General features: G+C 42.0%; 1 protein-coding gene across 1 annotated transcript; it reads right to left on the bottom strand.

Moving 5' to 3' along the window:
- Nucleotides 1–3,670: 3,670 nt before the first annotated feature.
- On the bottom strand, nucleotides 3,671–19,178 carry LOC118452551 (potassium channel subfamily K member 17-like). The gene is made up of 4 exons (XM_035896981.1): nucleotides 19,025–19,178; nucleotides 9,175–9,341; nucleotides 8,461–8,629; nucleotides 3,671–5,473 (listed from the first exon to the last, which is right to left on the bottom strand). Exons 1-4 carry the CDS (start codon nucleotides 19,176–19,178, stop codon nucleotides 5,181–5,183), a joined length of 783 nt encoding a protein of 260 aa, XP_035752874.1. The 3' UTR covers nucleotides 3,671–5,180.
- Between the last annotated feature and the right edge of the window lie 2,696 nt (nucleotides 19,179–21,874).

The raw sequence follows: 21,874 nt of genomic DNA, 5'->3' as shown, positions 1-21,874 counted from the left end.
GGTACCAGAGATCCTCTCTATCTGCTTAGTGCTAGCTTAATACATCTATATCAACTTATGTCTAAACAAAAACCCAAACCAGCTGTTCAAGTCCTGAGAGATGAGAATTTGTAAGGGCACAGATATTGTTCCATTGTAATCACTCATCTTTGTGAGAAACCTTTGAATCTTTGCCCAGAACTGCACAGCATGTGAGATAGTTGCCTAGATGTTCAGACTCAACTCCATTTCAACTGTAAGTTTCCACATACTTACATGACATATTAAAAAAAAAAAAAAAGTAGTAAAAGAAAAAAGAAACCTTCTAAAACCAAAAAGGTGCTCAATAGCAATTGCAAAAATGATCTGCCCTGACGCTACCTCACACACAGCCAGAACTACTGGAAGGGGAGACACTACCAAGCATGTGATTCCCTAAGCCACAGCATAACAGTACTGAAAAAGACCAGTTTGTTTTTTTTTTTTGCGCCCCCCTCTTCCATCAGCCAGAATATTTATTTATAGAGATGGCAAGTACCAAGCTCATATTGTAAGACCTAATTACATTAAAATTTTGCCCTGATTCAACTGGTAAGTAGGCAATTAGTACCAATGTGAGCCTCTAATTTAGAAAGGGTAAACCAAAGTGAGGTATGATTTGCCTTACCTGAAGCATGTCAGCAACAAAGTGTTGAATCCTTTTGCTGGCACTTGTAGGCAGCTATATAACAATGAGGGGAGAATATACCAAACTAAACACTACCGCACTTTTTTTGAACAGCATAACGCACTCTAAACATCAACAGGAGACACCCCACCCCCAGCAACTAATTGTATCTCTCTGTACCATCCTTCATATAAAGCTGTTCTCTGTGAGATCTCTGAAAAAGAATTAGTGTCTACAAATTGCCCAGTGGGTTGATATTTATATAGATAAAGGAAAATTCTGTAGTTTTTTTTATAAAAAGTACATGAGTAGACCACCCCATTGAGCTCACTTAGACTGGAAAGATCCATTTCTTCTCCAGGAAGAATCATGTCTACCAGGCCTGCTGCAAGTACAACCTGAAAGTTTGTGGAGATAGTTTGGGGACAGTGGCAGACCATGGGCTATGAGGAAGAAGACTGCTTCACCTTGAAACGCAGAATCACAGAATGGTTGAAGTTGGAAGGGACCTCACCTGCTCAAGCAGGGTCACCTAGAGATGACCCTGGACCTAGAGCCAGACAGCTTTTGAATATCTCTAAGAATGGAGACTCCACCACCTCTCTGGGCAACCTGTGCCAGTGCTCAGTCATCCTCACAGTGAAAAAGTGTTTCCTGGTGTTTAGGAGGAGCCTTCTGTGTTTCAGTTTGTGCCCACTGCCTCTTGTCCTGTCACGGGGCACCATTGAAAAGAACCTCACTCTGTCCTCTTTATACCTTCCCTTCAGATACTTATATACATTGATGAGATCCCCCTGAGCCTTCTCTTCTCTAGCCTAAACAGTCCCAGCTCTAAACTGAGCTGGGGTATCATTTGTAAGATAAGATCTCATCAGCTCACCGCTATGAGAAAAACAACATCCTGTATTTGGTTTTTTTTTTTTTTGACTCAGAGACCATTATGGAAAAAGGGCATTTTTTTTCTAGTATAGGGATCTTAAAATACTGTAGTCAACCAGACTATTAAAAACTGTGAAGTTCTGAGCAGTTTGTACTATGTTGCTGTGACATCTTACTACATATTTCTGGACATATCTCTCCCCAGGGCGTAAACACCTCTTTCAGACTAGCTGAAAGAGCCAGTATGAGAAACACTGAGGCTGAAGCCAGGACTTGTCCTTGGAGTACGGGACCTGGAGAGGCCTATTTTCTTGCTTTAAGAGATTGATTTCCTGGGAAACTGTATAAAGGTCAGAAGCATATTATGCTCTATGCAATTATGAAAAAGCCTCTGGACACTGATGGTACATAAATATTTACCATTACCATTACTAACCAAACCTGTTTCCAGCCCCTGCTCCTCCCAAGGAAGAAAAGAGGGTAGTAAGGAAGAATTGACTTGTGAAGAATAACAGCAGTGACAGTCTAACCTGAAATCACTAATGGAAACAGCACACTTATCTGAACAGGAAGAAACACTATAAAAAAAAATAATAAAATCAAGGAGCATCTGTAATTTTCCAATGCAGATTACAGAAGACTTCAAGTCAGCTGTGACAAGAATGGTAACAGCACCATGCTTTTGTTTTCTTTATTTTACCCTTGAGCAGATAACCTTTCATATTTTGGTAGAGCAGACACATTGGTGATGACGTTTTTGTGATGTTGCAAAACTCCACTTTCTTCTCATCCCTCTGGGAACAAATTCATCCATGTCATTTAATCACAGCCCAGCTTTATAAAGAACAGACAGACTAAAGGCACAGAAGTTTGTGGGAAGACAATATTATCTATTGTCCATATGAAAAGCTAGCTGAGGAACTGTCAATAAAAGGGTATTCATTAGTGGCAATGTGCTAATTCAGCATCAGAGAACCCAGGCAGAGATGGTATTTGACTCACTTATTTCATATTTTGTTGGGGTGGTCCAGGACACATGCAGGCGACTTGCAGCTCTGGAGTTACGTGTGGCTTGCAAGCAGTTCAGATGCGCCTCCGGTAAGCACGCTGTATCAGACAGTGGCAGGACTACGCTGGTGGTGAGCAGCTGGGTAATACAACAGCACAGCCATGGAAGGAAGCAAATAAGCAAGGATTGCTGGGGCAGATACTGAGTAACCTTGAGACCTAGCCACATGCTTAGGTTTGTGGCTGAACCCTGACATACAGTGGAAGCACTGAGATCTATGAAGAATTACTGTTTTTTTTCCTTTTTTCAGGATTATTCCTAGAGTTCCTCTTCCTTTTAGCTCTCAGAAGTGTGTATTATCTGTCCTAAGGCACACAACTCTGTGCCTCAGTGGGACCAGGGTGCCCAAACCTCTAAGGCACTTTTGAAAATCTCATCCTCAAACTACGAATACATGGGAATATGAGTTAGATGCGATTAATATAACAGACATTCGAATTGAAAAGAAGAAACTCCTCTCAAGCTAACCCTTCTCATTGAAGAGCAGAGCTGGTAGAAATCCCCAGAGCCTGTGACATTTCAAGTTAAAGTTGAAACAGATTTTGCATAGCCATTCCCATGCTTTGACAGTAGAAACTCCTACTACCTTCTGGGCATCTAGATTTTCCAATAACAGTTGTATTTACTAAGTTTTGCACCTGACAGAAGGTGCAAAGGATACGCATGAAAGAATGTACACAAACGTGTATCACATTTTATGCTGTGGAATTGCGATTCACTTAAGAAATACACTTTGGTCTTCTTGTAGGCCAGCCCATTATGAACATTAGGAAAACCTACATTCTGTATCCATCAGTGAAAATAAAGAGGACAAAACATAGAAGAAACAGGAAAGTTTACCATAAAGGCTGTTAAATAAACTACCCAATGTCCAAAAAATTGAAATGTATTTATTTTGCATCAGTTTCCCAACTGTGACCTGAGATTTCCACTACCTCCCCTTTCTTATCTCTGTTGCCCATCAAAACAGTATTTGAGAGAACATTTATTACTATGGAGTCAGCAAAAGGCTGATGACAAGAAGGCTGACAAAAGGTTGACAGACCAAATTTCATCCAGCAGATTCCTTTTCTGCATTTTCTCCTGTAATCAGTTCCATCACATATCAACACTCAGACTGACCTGCTCTGGAAATGCTTTTTTCATGGCACGTGTTCCAGAACTTGTGCTCCTGAAGACTGTAAACTTTTCACTCACTGCATTTCTGTGAATTGGGCTACAGATATTTCCAATTCCTGAGTCCCGTACTCCAACAGGCTGTGTTTTCAGTCTTTTCTCCACGGTCCACATGGAATCTTGGTCCGATGCAGAAGCTGAAGGCTCACCCAAATGATTCATTCTGTTTTACTGCTATGGTCAAGTTCTTAAAGTTAATGCTCTTGGATGCAAGTAGCACAACAGGAATAAGAAAATGAGAAGATTAGATATGGGTATATAAATGGCAGCAGGAGTTAGACTCTGTTGAGCCTTTATAAATGGCATCACTTCTCAAAAGATTTCTGATAATTTAATGGAATTTAAAAAAAAAAAAAAAGCAACAGTTCTGTTCCATGATTGACACAAAGGCCAAATAAGCAGGTTTGGCATTCCACAGATCAACAGATAGTTGTGCTCATATAAAAGATGTTAGCTAGAACAGATACGCTATTCATTTATGACATGAGAAGTTAATCAGAATAGCATCTCTTGATCACGGTTGAAAATACTTCAAGTCTGTTTCTAAATTAAAGTAGACCTTGTTAACGTTGGCCACGGGAGAATTTTGGAATCACTGGCATTTAAGACTGCCCCTAGTCCTCCTTTTCTGGCTTTCAAGATGTGGCAAAATAAAAATCTATCTAAATAAACTGTCACATTTAGCTGATGACATTTGGTCTACATAATACTTTACAAAGGCTGATCCTACATAAATTCTGGAGTAAGGAATAGCCTAACTACCTAGTCTCCTTTTAATATTAGTGGACATCCGATGTAGAAATTTCTTTTAAAAACTTGAATGATCTGTTTCTATTAGGCACCTCCACAAGCTCTGCCATCCATGTACTAATCAGAGAGCAAAAGCATGTTACCACCTTTGGCAAGCACAAGCATATAGGTGATGGAGGACATTTGCAGTGACTTCCAGGTGGCTTTAAATAGTGCTTTTCATTGTCTTTTAGCAACATGCAATTTGTTTCCTGCATTAAATGGATCTTGCTTTTCTAGTTGTCATATTTGCAAAATGCCATACGTTCAAGAGGCTGCAAGAACTCTGCATGGAAAGAAAAGGACAACAGCTAGAGTTGCATATGGATGTCAACGTTTACCTCATTTATTGAGGTGGGAGGGTAGGCGATATCTCTGTAAATCTGCTTTTGGCTAAGAGTCCCGTTAGTAACTCTTGGTGGTGCTGCAAATGAAACAGTTTGTTGTCATTGCTCAATTCAGAATGGAAGCATTTCAAGCTCAATAAGCAAGCTTTCACCCCACGCAAATGTCAGGGCAGCTCCATTCCCACATTTCTATGGGCAGCTCCGTTCCCACATTTCTAAGTGGTGCATGTCTGGTGTACTAAAACCTAAGAGAGACCAAGGGTATGTTTCTTCCCTAGAGTGCTTCTGTAGGATCTGTGTAGGTGGGAGATCCATCTGGTCCTTTTGTTTTTGTGTCTTTGTCACCGCAGATCTCCACATCGTGAAGTCCCGTCACACCATTTTTGTTGCCATCTATTAAATCTTCTGTCATCTCTGTACTGTTGTCGCACTGACAGAAGTCACTGGAGCTCTCGAGAAAGTTGATGCAAAATTTGATAACCAGTGCTAGCCAAGCCATCCCAAAGAGGATCCACAGAGAGATAACATTCTTGTACCAGTCTGGATAGGTGCGGTCTGGGTTCATCCCTACAAGAGAATTGCCCAAAACATTTCTAGATTGGATCAAGAGTGCCTCAAAGGAGACATTACATTTAGAGCAAAGACAGTGGAAATATGACCTAACATCAGTGATTTCTATATAAAACATGAGTGTGCTTAGCATGTGAATAGATGTTGTAAGCAAGTACATTTTATAATATGTCAGCAACAGCCTAGAGCTCCCTAGGAATTGTAAAGATTATCTATAAGAAAGAAAAATAAATCCCAAATTACATCTATGTCAAAGTGAAATTATTCACATTCAAGTGCACAGTTTCATTTCTCTACTTATCACTCAACATCACAATATTGTATTACTATGTAACAGGGGTCCCCTGCAGGCAGAGAGGTAAGCGGGTTTTATGTACAGATGTATGTATCTTGTTAAGCCAGGTATAAGCGAGCAAGTGAGTCTTGAAGAGCGGAGGGAAGGGTCTTGAGCAGTTCCAAAACCTCCAAGAACAACCAAGCCTTGGAAGGTAGCTTGAAATTATACTACCTCTGCCTGGTTGCTCAGCTACGTACTTTGTGATTCCTTTGGAGCAAAGCTGATGTTTGATTGTGTTTCCACAATGCTTGGTGCAAAGAGGCTTCCACGTGCTAAGTTAGTGTCAGAAGTAATTAATAATAACACAGGCAAGGCAAAGGAATGAGCTCAACCCTATGAAGTGACTGGGCTGTATCAGTAAAGCAGGATGCAGTAGCCTTACAAACACAGGTAAGGTACAGGATACAAATCCGTGGCAGCAAAGTCTTTTTCTCTACTGCTTCTCGGGTCTTATTTAGTTTCCTTACCTGAGAAAGGTTTGTTGCTTTATAACTGAATACCTACAGTGCAGCAGATACTACAGAACACCTAATACTTTCAGGACAAAGTATGAGGAGTTAATACATATGAGCGAGGAGTTAATATGTATGAAGCGACAGATACCTCTATGAACTTGGAGGCCACTCTCCATACCACATTCCAATGAAAAGTACACATAGGGCTGGGTTGAAATGGGACATCCACAAAGGCAGATGTTTAGGTATTTATCATCTGTGAATGGTTGTATATAGAAATACCATCCTGTCATTACCTGCACAGGCAAGCAGTTCTCAGGTTGTGGTCCATGAACTGCTACTGTCTACAAGACTGTCATGAGTAGTAACTAGTCAGTTAAGCAGCCGATCATCTACATATATTTACTATTCTATACTATATAATACCCATTGTATGCATTTTCAATATAATGGAACCACAAGACATTTTGAGGTTGTCACTAAGCCACTGGTAAAAGTTTGGGAGTTACCAACCACTTCTGTGGTAACTGGTCTTTGGGCTGGCTTTCTACATCAAGGTGAACTTCAACCAGGAATGGTATTATGTTCATCCTTCAAACAAGCACCTTTCACCAATGCTAAATTCAAAGGTTTAAAAATTGTTTGCTTCTAAATAATAAATGAAAACAAGAGAGAAGGGCTATTTGAGGCTTTCAAGGAGAATGCTTTATCCATCTGTTAGGTGCAGTCTTGGGGATGAGAAGATCAGAAGCAGTTTAGGACTTACATGGCACCCCATGTCCAACAGAAGGGCTTTCTGACTGTGTAAGTTAACAGATTTCAGGGCCAGTAAGAGAAGCTACATCAATATTACTAAATAAACCAGGCTAGGGACCACTCTATGACTTCAAATCCAAGTGCCACAGCCTGGCTTATATTTTCCCCAAAACAGAGCAGCTATGTCCAAAGCGAACATCAGGCATCTCGCCTGGCATGTGATATCCCCCAGAATTCACCTGGTCCAGAACAGTGCCAAAGATCTCACTAGTGGGCAAAGAGTGTGACAGTCAAAAAATAATGACAGTCACTTGAACCCATGCCCTGGCCTTGCTTATTTTTAAATTGAGACATAAAGCACAAACACATGGGATTATAAGGCCAAAATGGTTTAGCCTCTACATACCACAGGCCACTGACATACTCAGTTATTCCCATACTGAACCTACCATATCTATGGCGAGATGCCAGTTAGAAAAGCACCACACTGGTGAAGGCATGCCTGGACATGGGAGGTATAATAGTGAAGAGCTTCGAAACCAGTTACCAGGAACTGACAGAAGTAAAGCTGCTGCTTTAGAGTTCAGCATCATTCATAAAATCAGGAAAATGCTGAACTGGCTAATTTTGCTAAGCTCCATCTGGCTACCCTTGCCCAAGCTAACTTGATTCCAGCTCATTTAAGTGTGCCTACACAAGCGCTAGTTGTAACTTTGATGCATTATAGACAAGTACTAAGGTAACCACCACTAGGTTGTCTAAGCATGAAGCAAGCACTACGAAGAAAAGAAAATAAAGAATCCGTAATAAGATGGTTTAGTCTTTCTGTCTCCCAGGGATTCAAGGGTGCCTATTTTTTCTATTATGAATTTGCTTTTAATGAGAAAGACTTTTATCAAAAAGGTGTGTCCTGTGTTTCAGCAAATGCATCAGACATGGGTCCAAACCCATTTCCTCTGGCAAAGGGTTTTGGCAACCAAAACTAGGCTGTGCCTGGTACCTAAGTGACTTAAACTACCTTTTAGAAAACAATTATCTGGGGTTTTGACAGAGGTGATGGTTAATGGTGATGCAGAGTAGCTATCTGCTTAAAAACTAATCACTGCTGATGCACTGGAGCACACCAAGTGCACCATCAGCGACTGCTGTGATTAAAAATGCAGCACTCCAGTCTGGTGGTGTAGTCATTCAAGGGGCAGATCTCCTGAATGCTGGATTACTCATTGACTGGGAAAGAATTTCTTTGCTCTTCCACAGGTGGCACTGCTATCTCAGAAATCATGTCTTCTCCAACCTGTCAAATGCCTACCACAACATATTTCTCATCAGGTCTGTGGATTGTTAGTGGTATAAAACTGCTGAATTGGGAGCTTCATAGACCACACATTTGGCTTTAATGTTTAGCAGGTGAACGCAATGAAATGTGAACTACTCACCAATCACATAATCTCCAAACCCAATAGTGCTGAGGGTAATGAAGGAATAGTAGAAGCCTTCTTCATAAGACCAGCCTTCTTTGTCAGAGAACAAAAAGGGAGGTAGCAGGAGGAACAATAACAATCCAGTTACCAGTGCACAGGTCTTAATCAGGAGGGAAGCTTTTTTCTAGTAAAACAGAAAAAAAAAAGAAGAGACTGTCACAAGAAGGGTGGCAGGGAAAGTCCAGCTCAGTTTCCAGTTGAAGATGATGCTGGACTCCACAAAAACACACATGACATTCCACTAGAATAAACGGTGTGGCTCTCCTAGTCAACACAAACTGGGCATCACCTTCATGAGTCCTAAATTCATGTCAGTTTAAAGCCTATTCCACAAATGTTTCCATGTAACTTAGGTGTGCAATTCTAACTATGACTGATGATAAACAGCTGACTGTGCATGGCTCTAAGGCTCCGGCACTTCTGTTGCTGTAGGGGAAGCCATTCATCATGGAAGTTACCTTGATTAATAAACAACCTTATCTGACACTTCATAGAGCTGTCATGAACTAAATTTATTTGCTTTCAGTTATTCCTGAGTATTATTGGTTTTTTGGCCAAATAGGCAGGCAAGCTGTTCTTATTAATCAGGATCCCAAATACCAGATAACGCCCTTTCTATCTTTTCTTCCCTGAACTTGAGGGTGAGGCATACCCGTCCACATTGCTTACCTGCCAGTGAAACATCTCCTCCAGGTGGTGGGCACAACGCTGAACCCCCAACAGCATCAGCTGCCCAATTTCATTCAGGAGTACAAGGTTCAAGGGGATCCCAAAGAGTGCAAATAAGATGCAGAAGATTCGACCAGCCACAGTGCTGGGGCTCAGGTTCCCATAGCCTAGGCAGGGAAGGAATGAGGTGTTAAATCTAAAATATCTTCTGCTTGCCCTCCTCCCCTGGAGGGTTGAACCTCCATCTTCTACAAAAGTTAGACAAGAAGGTCGCTACTCCAAAAGGACCCTTTTTATAAATAACTCTAAGTTACATCCATTGTTTGTCATATCCTATTGTAGCCCGGAAAACAACATTTCTTTCCCTGCCAATTTTGTTTAGTTCCTTTTCCATTTACCAGATAATTTCCTCTCGCCTACCCACTGTCCCGGCTGGGATCTTATGTAAACGCAAAACTTCTGTTCAGTTCAGTTTTTGTAAGCATTGTTGGCATTGGGTTTGCTGGTAAATGATCCTAGATGGCTGTCAGATGGTCTCTGAATCACAACAGTGTTATAATTAAAACAACCACCTTTTTCCAGCTTTGTCCATACAGGACTAATGAACTTAACACCGACTCCTTGCTTATGGTCCTCTTTTGCACCACAAATACCAAATATACCTTAAGTTTAAATTCTCAAAATGTTTACCTACAGTCAATAAACCCAGATAAATTATATTTAACCTGAATAAAATACTTCAATTTCAGACCAAAAGAAAAAAAAAGTGCTTGAAATTTTGCCTGTTTCTTCTAATCATATGAACTGGTCCTGCCCTGCAAGCACAGCCTTGCTTGTATCCTTAGACCATCATGGCTTCAACGTCACTGCTGCAGTATTTGTCTTTATTCCCCACATTTTCTTTTAAAAAATTCCTGTGAATTTGCAGGTTTGCACTTCTGTAATTTCAAGTGTTTTATGCCACGGGAAAGTCAGATTTAAGTTTGGTTTATTTCACAGTACTTTTTAAGACAGGGCAAGGACTAGCACATGACAAACGTTCCAACAGTGACTTAGCCAGTCAGAGGCCTTGACTACACAGAGATTTCTGTATGTCCATATACAAGATTGACATAACCTGGAAAAGCTTATCTTTGCACCACAAATAATGCTATCCCCTTCCAGTGACACCCAACTGTTGGGGCAGCGCAAGCCCAGAGTTGCTGCCACCACCGGTGCATTGCTACCATGCTTGTAGGTGGCGTAGCCCCAGTAGCAGCCCCCAGGACTGAGAGGTCCAAGGGCTGGGCTCTCTACGTGAGATAAGCGATAGCACAAACATCCACAGTTGACTAGATGGAGTCCCATTCCTTCACCGACCTCTGTCCCACACCAGCCACTGACCAACAACATAGAAAGGCGTGTGACTCTTAGCTTGGGACATCTACATGTCCTGTACCAGGTTTTGTGCTAATAAAATCTCTCACCATGGACAAGTCTGCAAATAGTTAATTGTGCACATGCACCAGCAAACTATCCCCAGAAAAAGGTCTGGCAGCAAACTATGTATATAGGCTGTCTTTTCCACTCATTCCTACCCCCACAAATTCAAAATTTTACTTCCCTCCAATAATTTTAAGCTTGAATGATTTGCGAGCCCCTGGATTTAACGTATGTTGTAACACATAATATACCTCCAAAGCGATGGCCCCAGCAACCTGTCCCTGGGAGAGGGCAGAGCATCCCCTGGAAAGAATGGGATGCTGTTTGTTACATAACTAGAGGTTGTTCTGAAACACAGTCAAACAAAGGGGCTAAATTAAGACTGTACAGCCACCTTAATTCCAGTGCTATGTTCTTCACTTGTAAGAAGCTCCGTGATGTTTATGCAGTTTCCACCACCACCACATGTAATTGGTGACTTCTGCCAGCTTTCACCACTTCTAGACTAAGAGGTGGGATAAATGAGACAGGCAGGCAAGGGCATCTGGTGGATGATCCCACCTAGGTGAATTTAAGGGGTGTGTGCCTGGTCTGATCTGTTTCACACGGGCTGTGCCACACTTCAGTGGATTAGCTCCAGTTTTTCTCTTACAGAATTAGGGTGTTTTGTGGGCTGGTCTGGACCCAGGAGAAAGAGCTAGATGGCATTTACTGTAAGGCTGGAGCCTGAACATGAGTCATATACATTTATGGCCAGCCCTTCCCAAGGTTTTTGGGGTTTTTTTTTTGCTGGGAGGTTGCTTTTTTTTCTTCTTCCCTTTCTATATCAAGTTTTAAAAGACTGTGTAATGGCTTGGGCAGTTCTTCTTACCATAGCTTTCCAGGTTATCCAGTCTCTGGAAAAAAATATCAGGTAAGACAGAAAGAAAGGTTCATGATCTCAGGTGTGATGTACAACAACCTTGAGGATTTTGGGAACCTCACATGGTGCTGACTGGAGAGCATCTAAGGTTAAGCTCTACATTGCATTTAATTTAGAGCAGCAAATTCGATGAAGTATGGAGATCCAATGTGTGCAGTAAGCCCAGCCCACCAAACACCAGATCTGTTTTGCACAGGATTTATCTGGCTCCCTTTCCCCTTGGGCTCAGCAGCTCAAGACAATTTCCTGAAGGCTTAGTGGGCAGTTGCTGTAAATGCCAAAACACCATGTCCCATTAGCTTTTTATACAGAGTACAAAATTTGATTAAACAGCACAGGAGACTTTATGCAAAATGGCCAGCAATTTATATCTGGCTGATGACACATCCTTGCCATTAGACTAAACAAATAGATGCCAACCTAGTTATATATAAACATCAATTGTTATAAAACTCAAGCAGGAAAGGGTAAGTGGGACTTACCCTCTTCAATAAATGGAATGAGGGTAGTGGGTATCTTATACCATTGTGGGCTATACAGTAGAAGATCTGAAGCAAGTTCAAAGACTAAAACAAACCACTGGCAGCTGTGTCACATCCCTCAGGAGCCTGCTACTGGGACATCATCTGGGACATGCCTGCGCTAAGAAACACTGAGGGATGCTCCCCCAAAACCACAGAGACCAAGGTGTAAGCATTTTCTCTGAAGCAGTTGGATTAAATGCTTGTATGGGTTCCCTCATTTTGAAATCAAGTGCAAAGTAACATTATTTTCCTTAGAAGCAGCAAAATAAGAGTAGGTTTTATTTCTAAATGTTCATATCCACATGCTTTAACTCATGTGCTTCTGCTACACATATTAAGTAAACTCAGTTTCATGTTTGCCCATTACATTCCTGTACATAAGGGATTCAGATGCTCTGCAAGCTTGCTGAGAGGAGGAGACTGATGTGTAGTTAACAGATTATTAATAAAAGATCTCTTCAGTCACAAGACAGTATCCTACTTGCGGTGCCCCTGGTTCAGACAAGGCAACTGTGATTCCCTGCTACCCAAAATGGGAGGTTAGTTTGGCTCTCTGTCCAAACATTAAAAAAAAAAATCAACAGTATTTTAAGCAAAAAGTGCTTAGAATGAGAAAAGGTGTCTTTTATAGCCTGAAAAAAATCTGCAAATTCACCAAATAATTTCAGCTGCAGAAAAACAGAATTAGATTTAAAAAAAAGCTGGAGGAAGAGTTACTTCTCTAACCAGTAACTTTATCAGTGGTTTGAGCTTTCAAACACTTTTTTGGGAGATTTGTGGGAAGTGATGGCTGGTATCCACCCAAGAGTGACCTAATCCTAAATTTACAGAATGTTCATGTTGACAATATTTTGTTTTGAACATGCAGACACTCAGCAAAGCCTGGGAGCCAGGTGTCCATTCTAACATGTGAGTGTCTGACCCACAAGGCCACAAGGCAGTGCTAGAATTACTTTATTTTGCAACACACATTTAAATACTCAGAGAATGATGCTCCACTTGGCAGTTGGGGTGATCTCCAGTGAGACACACTCCTGTCCTCCCAGGTACAGGAGGAAATTGCACACTGTTTTCCTACACATTCAGGGAATGCTCAAACCATCTTTTCAGAAGATCTAAACTTTTATTTCTCTTGTACTCCTTTTAAGTAACCTGAGTGTTTTAATTTGGGCTAAATGAAAGGTTTTGTTCATGATGAATTAAAATGTTGCATGGAAAAAATAGAAGTATTCTAATTCAGTTTAGGTCAACAAGATGTTGCCCTATAATTCAGCAGGCAAAGTGAAAAAAAAACCCAAACAAACCTATCAGTTACTCACACAGCCTTAAGATATGTTTGCGTGGTTCCTGAAAATGTGATGACAGGCCCAGCTTAGCTGGAAGTCATCCCTGATAAAGCCCTCAGTAACCTGGTCTAACCTCATAGCTGACTGCTTTAAGCAGAAGGTTGCACTAGAGAGCTTCTGAGGTACCAGGAAACCTGAATTATCCTATGATCCTTACAAGCATTAGGATTTTCAAAGGTCATTTGGTACCACCTACATTCAACTGAACATCAGCAAGTCTGGGATTTCTATCCTCCCTCATACTTTTGAAGGTCTCCACCAGCACTAGCTACACAAAACAAAATGAATGTGCTCAGCTTCTCAAGCTTCTTGTGAGATTTCATATTATAGCCACCAAGCCTGCTCTAAGTGCAGGGACACTTGTCAGCTAGACACAGCCACTGAGCTCAGAACACCTGATATGGGGAGGCACAGTTATTTCCAATTCATCCATCCATGGAGGATGACTTTGCCAAGGCCTCACAGTTGTGGTAGAGACAGAAACAGGACTCAGAAGCCCCAATACTTGCCTTGGCATCTCAGTTTTATGATTAGAACAAACAAAAAATTAAACAACTTGATTTTAAAAACTAGTGGTGGCAGAATCTCAGGAACTGTGTCTTATATGGGAAAGCTCATTGGGACCCTGGCAGGTTGAACCAGGGCATGTGGGAGGTGTCCATCACTATTCATTTGAGCTGGTGCTGTGATGAGAAACCAACAACTAAGGCTGGAAGGCCAAAACCCACGTTTTAACATAGTTGTTTTAACAGGTTTAGCCCTATGAAGTTCCAGGCAACAACAAAATTTGGTTTTACACTCCTTCAGTATGCAAAAGGCCAGGAAAATGCTTGGGATGAGTACTGCAGTCGTCTTCCATTTGTTATATTCATACTGTTTATACACTGGAAGCTGTATAGTGGGCTTAGTCTCAACAGGCTGATGTGGCATGCAGTCAGGAAAGCAGACCAAATATGCCAGTGCTCAGGAGACAGCTCAGAGGATGTTGCTGTGAGTGCTATCCCCCCATCCACCAGTGACCTCCCACAGACCACTATGCCACATTCCACTCAGCCTGTAGAGCAGTTCTGCCAGCTGCCACAGAGCAGGGAAAAGATCAACGCATCAAAGGTGTGGGGCTCTTCAGCAGGGAACCCCCCTACACAAACCTGAGGTTCACAGAGGATTCAAATGTGGAAGTGGCTCCAGGCTGTTATCCCATGTTTTAAATACTTTGCGACATCAAGTTGCTTTAACTGGATTTCCCAATGGATCTTCAGCCAGCAGTGGGCTGGCCATTTCTCAGGAGCTCCACCACATGCTAGGCAGCACCACAGAGGGTCCAAGTCTTACAGAAACTCTTGCTGGCCCAAAGCCCTACACTGCCAGGACTTCACAGTCCTGAACTGGCTGGGGTTTTTTTCCCCCATGGGAATCATCTACAGCAACACACTAGATGTTTGTGACAACGTATTGAATACCACCACTCACTCAATAGCCTGCTCCTTGCCTCTTCGCTACCCTCCCAATCCTTTGGGGGACTGCTGTTCAGAGCTATTACACTGTGTTAACCAGAGAAGGTAAGGACAGCAGGAAGGTCTTCCCCTTCCTTCATTGTGAGATGGTTTGCTTGCCCTATTTTATGTTTAAAAAAGGGCCTTTGAAATTCATACAATTGAGTACTTTGCTTTGTCACCAGAAAATGGCAAGGCAACATTAGGTAATGGCATCTACCCACCCCAGATACAGGGGGACATTCAGGCTAGAAAGGACAATGCACTTCCTTCTACTCTTAGGCTAACACAGGCAACCTCAGTCTCATCACAAATCCTTTCCCTAGCACCTCCTTCTGAAATTACACCACTCTGTGGTCCTTTGACTTTAGGAACTTTTGTCTTGTGCCCCACCCTGAACTTGGTGACCTCTGCCCTGTTAGTCCAAACTAACTAGGAGGAGAATAAACATAGAAAGGAGAGACTGAATCAGCAAGGGATAAAGATGTCCAAGAGAGAAAACTGGCAGCAAGATACCTTCTCTTTCTTTAATCATGTTTAGTACTACAGCTCTAAAAGGAACTCAGAACATGATTCTTCAAGGCATTGAAGAGAGAAGGTTCCCATGGAAACATCTACAGAAAGTGAGATAAGATACAAGATCTGGGATGACATGACATGTAAAAGACATCAATGAAGAAAGCACAGAAGCATAGCAGTGGGGAGAAAGAATCAGCAGAAGGGCAGGGCTGCCCATCCCACAGGATCAAAAGTTATAAATGCAGTTCCATTCAAATTATGAGATCGGCCAAAAACCATATAGGCTTTGGGGCACTTCTTTAAACAACACATTTTGGTTCATACACATCTGTTCTTTAAACCTTTGGGATTAGGGTACCAAGTGTGTCCAAGCTGCAGGTTAGAACTTTGCTTTATAAGCAAAATTTGCTTACTGCTTTTAGTCACTAGTGGAAACAGATGAGGCTCTCATTTAAATGCAAGGAGGGTACAGTACAGAAGATGCTGCAACAGGAGACATGGGAATTCAGACTGTTTCAGTGGGGAAAGAAGCTAACATCACTTCCCATATCCCAGTGAAAGTGTTCTGGTAATGACTTGAGAAACCCACCAAGCCTTCTGAAGGGGGTTAAAACACCTAAAGCAGAAAACAGAAGCTGACAAGAGTGGAAAGAACATCTCAGAGGAAAGCAATGAAGGTAAGTGAAAATGGCTTTGGCAGTGCTGTTTGATAAGACCAGGGAAAAAAAATAGCTGATGCAAAAGCCAGAGACATTACATCGCATAGGAGGCTGGCAAGGCATGAGTAGTATTAGTTGCAGGGAAAGAATATGGAAGAGACAAACAAGACAGAGAAGGACTTGCAGCAGCCTGAACACATGGAATAGAGTCCACCCAGATTCTTCAAAATACCCGAGTACCCCTAAATGCCCAAGAATCTCTCTTCTCCATTACGATTTTAAGTCTATCCTTTCTGAACTGATTTGCCAGAATGCCTTAGTTTTTAACCCCTATACATTAATCCTGTGAAGCTGAACCTGCTTTCAACAGCTCCATACTCACAGCCTGAGATAAGCTCTTCTTTACCACATAAGGACACAAAAACCTCAATAAACCCTTCTCAAAAACACCTTCTCAACCATGTCATTTACCCCACAGCCATGCCCTGTACATGAAGCTTCCTACTATGAATCACTCCTCTGGACTTGAGTTCTTTGGAAAGGACCCTGTCCCTTGACATCATCAGTTATCCTTCTCAGTCATGCAGCGATGTCTGGGTCAATCAGGCTGCACCAGCCACTATCTCCAGAACTTTCATAAAGAAAGAGGATGGGTAACGACTTAAGGTGAGGCCATCTGTATTTTCCTCTTCTACAACACACTTATCAACAGAGTGTTAAGACACTAACCTGTACACAATTAACAGTTTAACTTGAAAAAAACAAAATCAAGGGCCCAGTTGTCTGAAGTTCTCTGCATAGAGGTGACTTGTACAGCATTCTCAACTCCACAACTGAAAAATCATGAACAAGTCCCTAGAGTCAGAGTTAGCTTTAAAATGAAGAGATAGAGAGCTGTAATATTTGGTTATTTTTATTTGCCCCCTGCTGTCAAGTTATCCCCTCCACCCCCAGCCATCAGGGCAAGGAGTTTACTTAAAAGAAAAAAGGAAAAAAAAGTAGCTTAGGCCTTTATATTGTGACAGCCAGAAATGTTTAGTCTAGATCTCTGCCAACACCACAAAACCCCCTTATATTTTAATGTGACAAATTTGATCCTGAATATCATTAACTTGGCCACTCAAACTGTCAGAGTCACTCTGACAGCTTCGAAACGGACCAGAATTACCTGTTGAGGCAAGCGGAGCAGCTCTGAGCCAATGCTGCTTTGTACTGAAGGCTGGAAGGAACTGCCCAGGCTCTACGCTCAAAACCCACAACCTGTGTAGCCCTGTCTAATGAGCCTCCACTGCCATCATCTGGTAAAACCTGTACCTTGTAGTACAACACTCCAACCACAGTTCCCGACCAGACTAATACATGTACAAAAGAGCAGGGCAGACAGATGTACTGAGGCACAGGCAGGTGACACTCCCCCACGCATCCCCCCAGCTCCCCTTTCCCCCTCTGAGCTCTGGTTTGGGGGCTTAATGTTCTGAAGTCAATGTATCTTCAATACAATCAGAAAAATTAAATGAATGCTCCAGCTGAGTGCACAAAGCAAATTCCCAATCTAAAAATGTACTTGAAATTGAAGCGAGCTGACACATTCAACACAAATCAGGAAACCCATGAGGGTTTTTCGATATTCAACCACCATCTCTCCACATACTCTCCCCCCATCGTTTTTATAATACTGGGTCACACAGTAAGAAAAAGACATCAGGACAAGTTATTAATGGTGTGGGGGACTGGGGACATGCACTGACAATAATTAATAGCATCTGCCTTAAGTAACACTGTACCTAAATAGATTTTATTGTTTCCATTCTCTCCCCATCTTCCCACTTGTTTCCATCATTCCTTTGCAGCTTTTGTGCTGGCTTTGGCTGGGATAGAGTTAATTTTCTTTATAGTAGCTAGTATGGGGCTATGTTTTGGATTTGTGCTGAAAACAGCGTTGATATCACAGGGGTGTTTTTGTTACTGCTCAGCAGTGCTTACACAGAGCCAAGGCTTTTTCTGCTCCTCACCCCACCAGCAAATAGGCTGGGGGTGCACAAGAAGTTGGGAGCTGGGACAGCTGACCCCAACTGACCCAAGGGATATTCCAGACCATATGACATCATGCTTAGCATATAAAGCTGGGGGAAGAGGGGTGGGGGGGATGGGACACATTTGGAGTTACAGCATTTTGTTTTCCCAAGTAAGCATTACACATGATGGGGCCCTGCTTTCCTGGGGATGGCTGAACACCTGCCTGCCCATGGGAAGACATGAATGAATTCCTTGTTTTGCTTTGCTTGTGTGCGCAGCTTTTGCTTTATCTATTAAACTGTCTTTATCTCAACCCATGAGTTTTCTCACTTTTACTCTTCTGGTTCTCTCCCCCATCCCATTGGAGTGGGGTGAGCAAGCAGCTGCATGGTGCTTATTTGCTGGCTGGAGTTAAACTACAACAGCTTTGCATTACTGATTTGCTCTGAATTACTGACTCAACTGAATTGTTTCATTTATCCAGCTATTTGACTTTCACCTAAACAAGCAGGTCCTCATCCCATCCAGGTAGTAATAAGAAGGAATAATTCATAAATATAGTCTCCAGAGATTCAACAGCCAGTATTAAGAGTGTTTCAAAATTATTCCCTCTCCTTGGGACAGGAAAAGTTGATTTCAATGTGCAATTCACCAGCAGTAGGCTTGGGAAAGTACAGGCAGTACAACAGCGTAAAGTTCAGGTCCCAAAAGCTGTGTGACTTAGTAGGGATATGTACCGAGCTAATTAACCCTGTATCTAATTAGAGATCATTACTGCATTAGCACTGACAGAGCATTTCTAGGGCTAGGTTCATGGGTACTTACCTATGGCACAATATAGACAAGCTACCTGAAACCCCATAGGGCTGGAGCAGCATCTGATAGTACAGGTCCTCCTTCCCACTCCTCTCCCACCTACGAGGCAGCCCTGCAAGCAGGGAACTCTTACCAATGGTTGTTATTGCAGAGATGGAGAAGAAGAAAGACCCACTGAAGTCCCACCTGCCCAGGCTAGTGGTGTTTCCCTGGAGGGTTATGCCACTCTTGTAGGCTTGGACGATACCCTGCAAAAAGACAATAACGTGAGATCCCACAAACCCCATTATGTTAAATTCACATGACTGGCATTTCCAGCGCTGGCTAGGAAAGTTGCAAACTACAACTACTTCCGACTGTTGTTTCCCTTTTAATAGAGGATATCCTGTGCCTTAGAGACCAAAGAGCTGAGAGGTCAGAAAAGCCAAAAGCCAGCATATTCGTTCTAAGAAAAGAGCATCTATAGAATAAAAGGAAGTTGCACATGCACATTGGTAGGTCATGCAGGTAAATGTGGAAGAGATTGGAGGGCAAGAACTACCTAGAGAAAGCCTAGCCAGATAGTTATTAAGACTGCCTTAGGACATATTCATAAGGAAAATAAAGTGTTTTCAGTTGGGATATTCTGCCAGCAGAAGTCCCAGAGCAGCAAATATACTTGCACATGTAAACAATACAGATCCCTTGCCTATACTGGGGAGGAATGTATATGGTGGGATGTAGGGGATGGACACTACACAGGATGGCCAGTCTACTAGTATTGGGCAATGTGGCCCTATGTCAGGACTAGAAATATGAATAAATGGGTTAGATTAGCATGATGCCCGATTCTGTTCAATCTACCTGGGAAAGACTCTGAAGTCACTATGCTGAAATGTGTAGTTATGCCAAAATAAAATATCAGATGTCTTAACTGTCCACACCTGCCCGTATCTTCTCATACCAATAAAGTTAATGACATTGAACTGAGTTATGTCCAAACAGCATTAATCACAGCATGTACACTAAACATTTCACACCCAGTGACCAAGAATCCTTGAGAGTTGATTATCCTTGAATGCAAAGTATAGTCAAGAATACACGAAGTTCATTACCTCTGAGAAAGACCTGCAGACACCAAATAATACTAACCCTATCCTAACAATAAGGCTGCTGATAAAGCTTTCACTATTGATAATAAAAAGAATCACTTTCAGGTTAGAATGAATCAGGTCTGAATTTTACAAAGAAGTTGTAATTTATATATCCGTCAAGAAATCCAACACTTCAAGCCTGCAAAGCAAGGAAGCTTTGTCCCATTTTACTGACTATATATACATTATATACATAAATATATAATTTATATAATACTATACAGGGCTGCAAATTAAACTGTTTCCAGAGACCCAAGCAGCAGCTTAACTACAAGGACCATTATCTCTTTTCTCCAGAGCTACTAGTCCTCACACTAAAAGCAACGAGCACCTTGGAGATCAACACATATTTTTCCAAGTAAGAAGCACCGTTTGATAGTCACATTCTCAGAAGTATCTTTGTTTACTCAAAACTCAAGGCAGTTTAAACCATTCAAGGTCACATTATAATTTAAAGTCTGACAACACACTCTTCTCTGCACAAGAGAGAGCAGAGAGCCCTTGCTCTGAAAAGGGCTGAAGACCAGATGCTATATTACATTATGCTTCCTTCTGTGAATTGCTGCTGTAGCTTGAGTGGGGCAATTTGAAAAAAAAATTGTCTTTGGAAGCCTCCAGCAGGATTTGTTTTAAAGTTTGCAACTTCCCCCACTCTTCCTCCAGGGCTGGTATCTACACTGGAGCTTGTCAGGTTGTAGGAGATGCAGGCTCTGACCTTTCTCCATTCTCCTTGATCTCTGACAATACTTGACCTCAGGTTTAAGAAGCATAAGAAGTTCCGCAGACAATGGCCTAGTCAGGAATCACAATCCCATGAACATAAAATAACTCCTAAACTAAACCATATGGTGAGGGAGACACTGGAAATTTATACAGTTGACCTTCATTTTTTCCCCTCCAGAAACTAGTGGTTAAATCTGAAAATAAAAAGCTTGTTATTCTCTCAAACCTCCCTTCCGTAGCCTGTGATCTTTGCAGTTCTACGTAGTTAAGTCTTGAACACATATACACCTGCTGGAATGGCAACAGTCCAGCTCTCAGATAGATTTATTATCAGCTTGATCAGATAGACACAAAAAAATTACACATGCAGCATGTTCGTTGTCCATTCTCCTGCCTGACGCCCTGCAGACGCAAGCTCAGCAGTTGGCAACATTACACAAGACAAAGTTTTTAAAGCCAGAAGCAGTTAAGAACCAGAGAGGATTGTAAGAAACTGTGGCTGAATTGGCCCAAAGAAATGGGAATTTCTTCATGCAGAAAGGGGAAATAAGCAGCCTGCACAAGATGCACGTGAGAAGCAAGCAGCAGTAACCAAGTCATTAATGTCTACTTTCACACCACCACACTACTTCCATCCTGCATGGTTTAGGACCAAGAGACCGAGCAGGGGTGAGCACCCACACTAGCTTTGCAGCGATTTGTAACACTGAAGCCTCTCAGAGTCGTCTTAACTTTTCCTGAGGTGCTGCCACTGCCAGGAAGCACTGTGCCTCCTGAAGAGTCTGCAGATAGGCTAAAGTATTTGCACCACCCCATGCTCATCTCAGTGGGAAGGCCAGCACCGTGTAATATTACTCATTGGCAAAGAGCGAGCACTGGACTTGCAGCATGTCAGCCGTTTTCTCTTTCTGTGATTGAGGCACTTAGCATTTTGGTGGAAGGTCTTCACGAGACTTCAGCAGTAAGCCTCTAACTAAGATTTCCTTGTTAAATCTTGTTATCAAACATCTAGATGACAGCATTAACCATTAGGCCCACTGTGCCTGTCATGGCCTTATATGAAGACCACTGACTACTCATGCAAATCAAAGCCACATTTCTCTCCCAGGAGAAGTGTCAAGTTCATT

Source organism: Egretta garzetta, unplaced genomic scaffold (genome assembly GCF_000687185.1).
Source record: "Egretta garzetta isolate BGI_Z169 unplaced genomic scaffold, ASM68718v1 scaffold306, whole genome shotgun sequence".
Lineage (NCBI taxonomy): Eukaryota > Metazoa > Chordata > Aves > Pelecaniformes > Ardeidae > Egretta > Egretta garzetta.
This window is presented reverse-complemented; position numbering and strand designations above follow the sequence as displayed.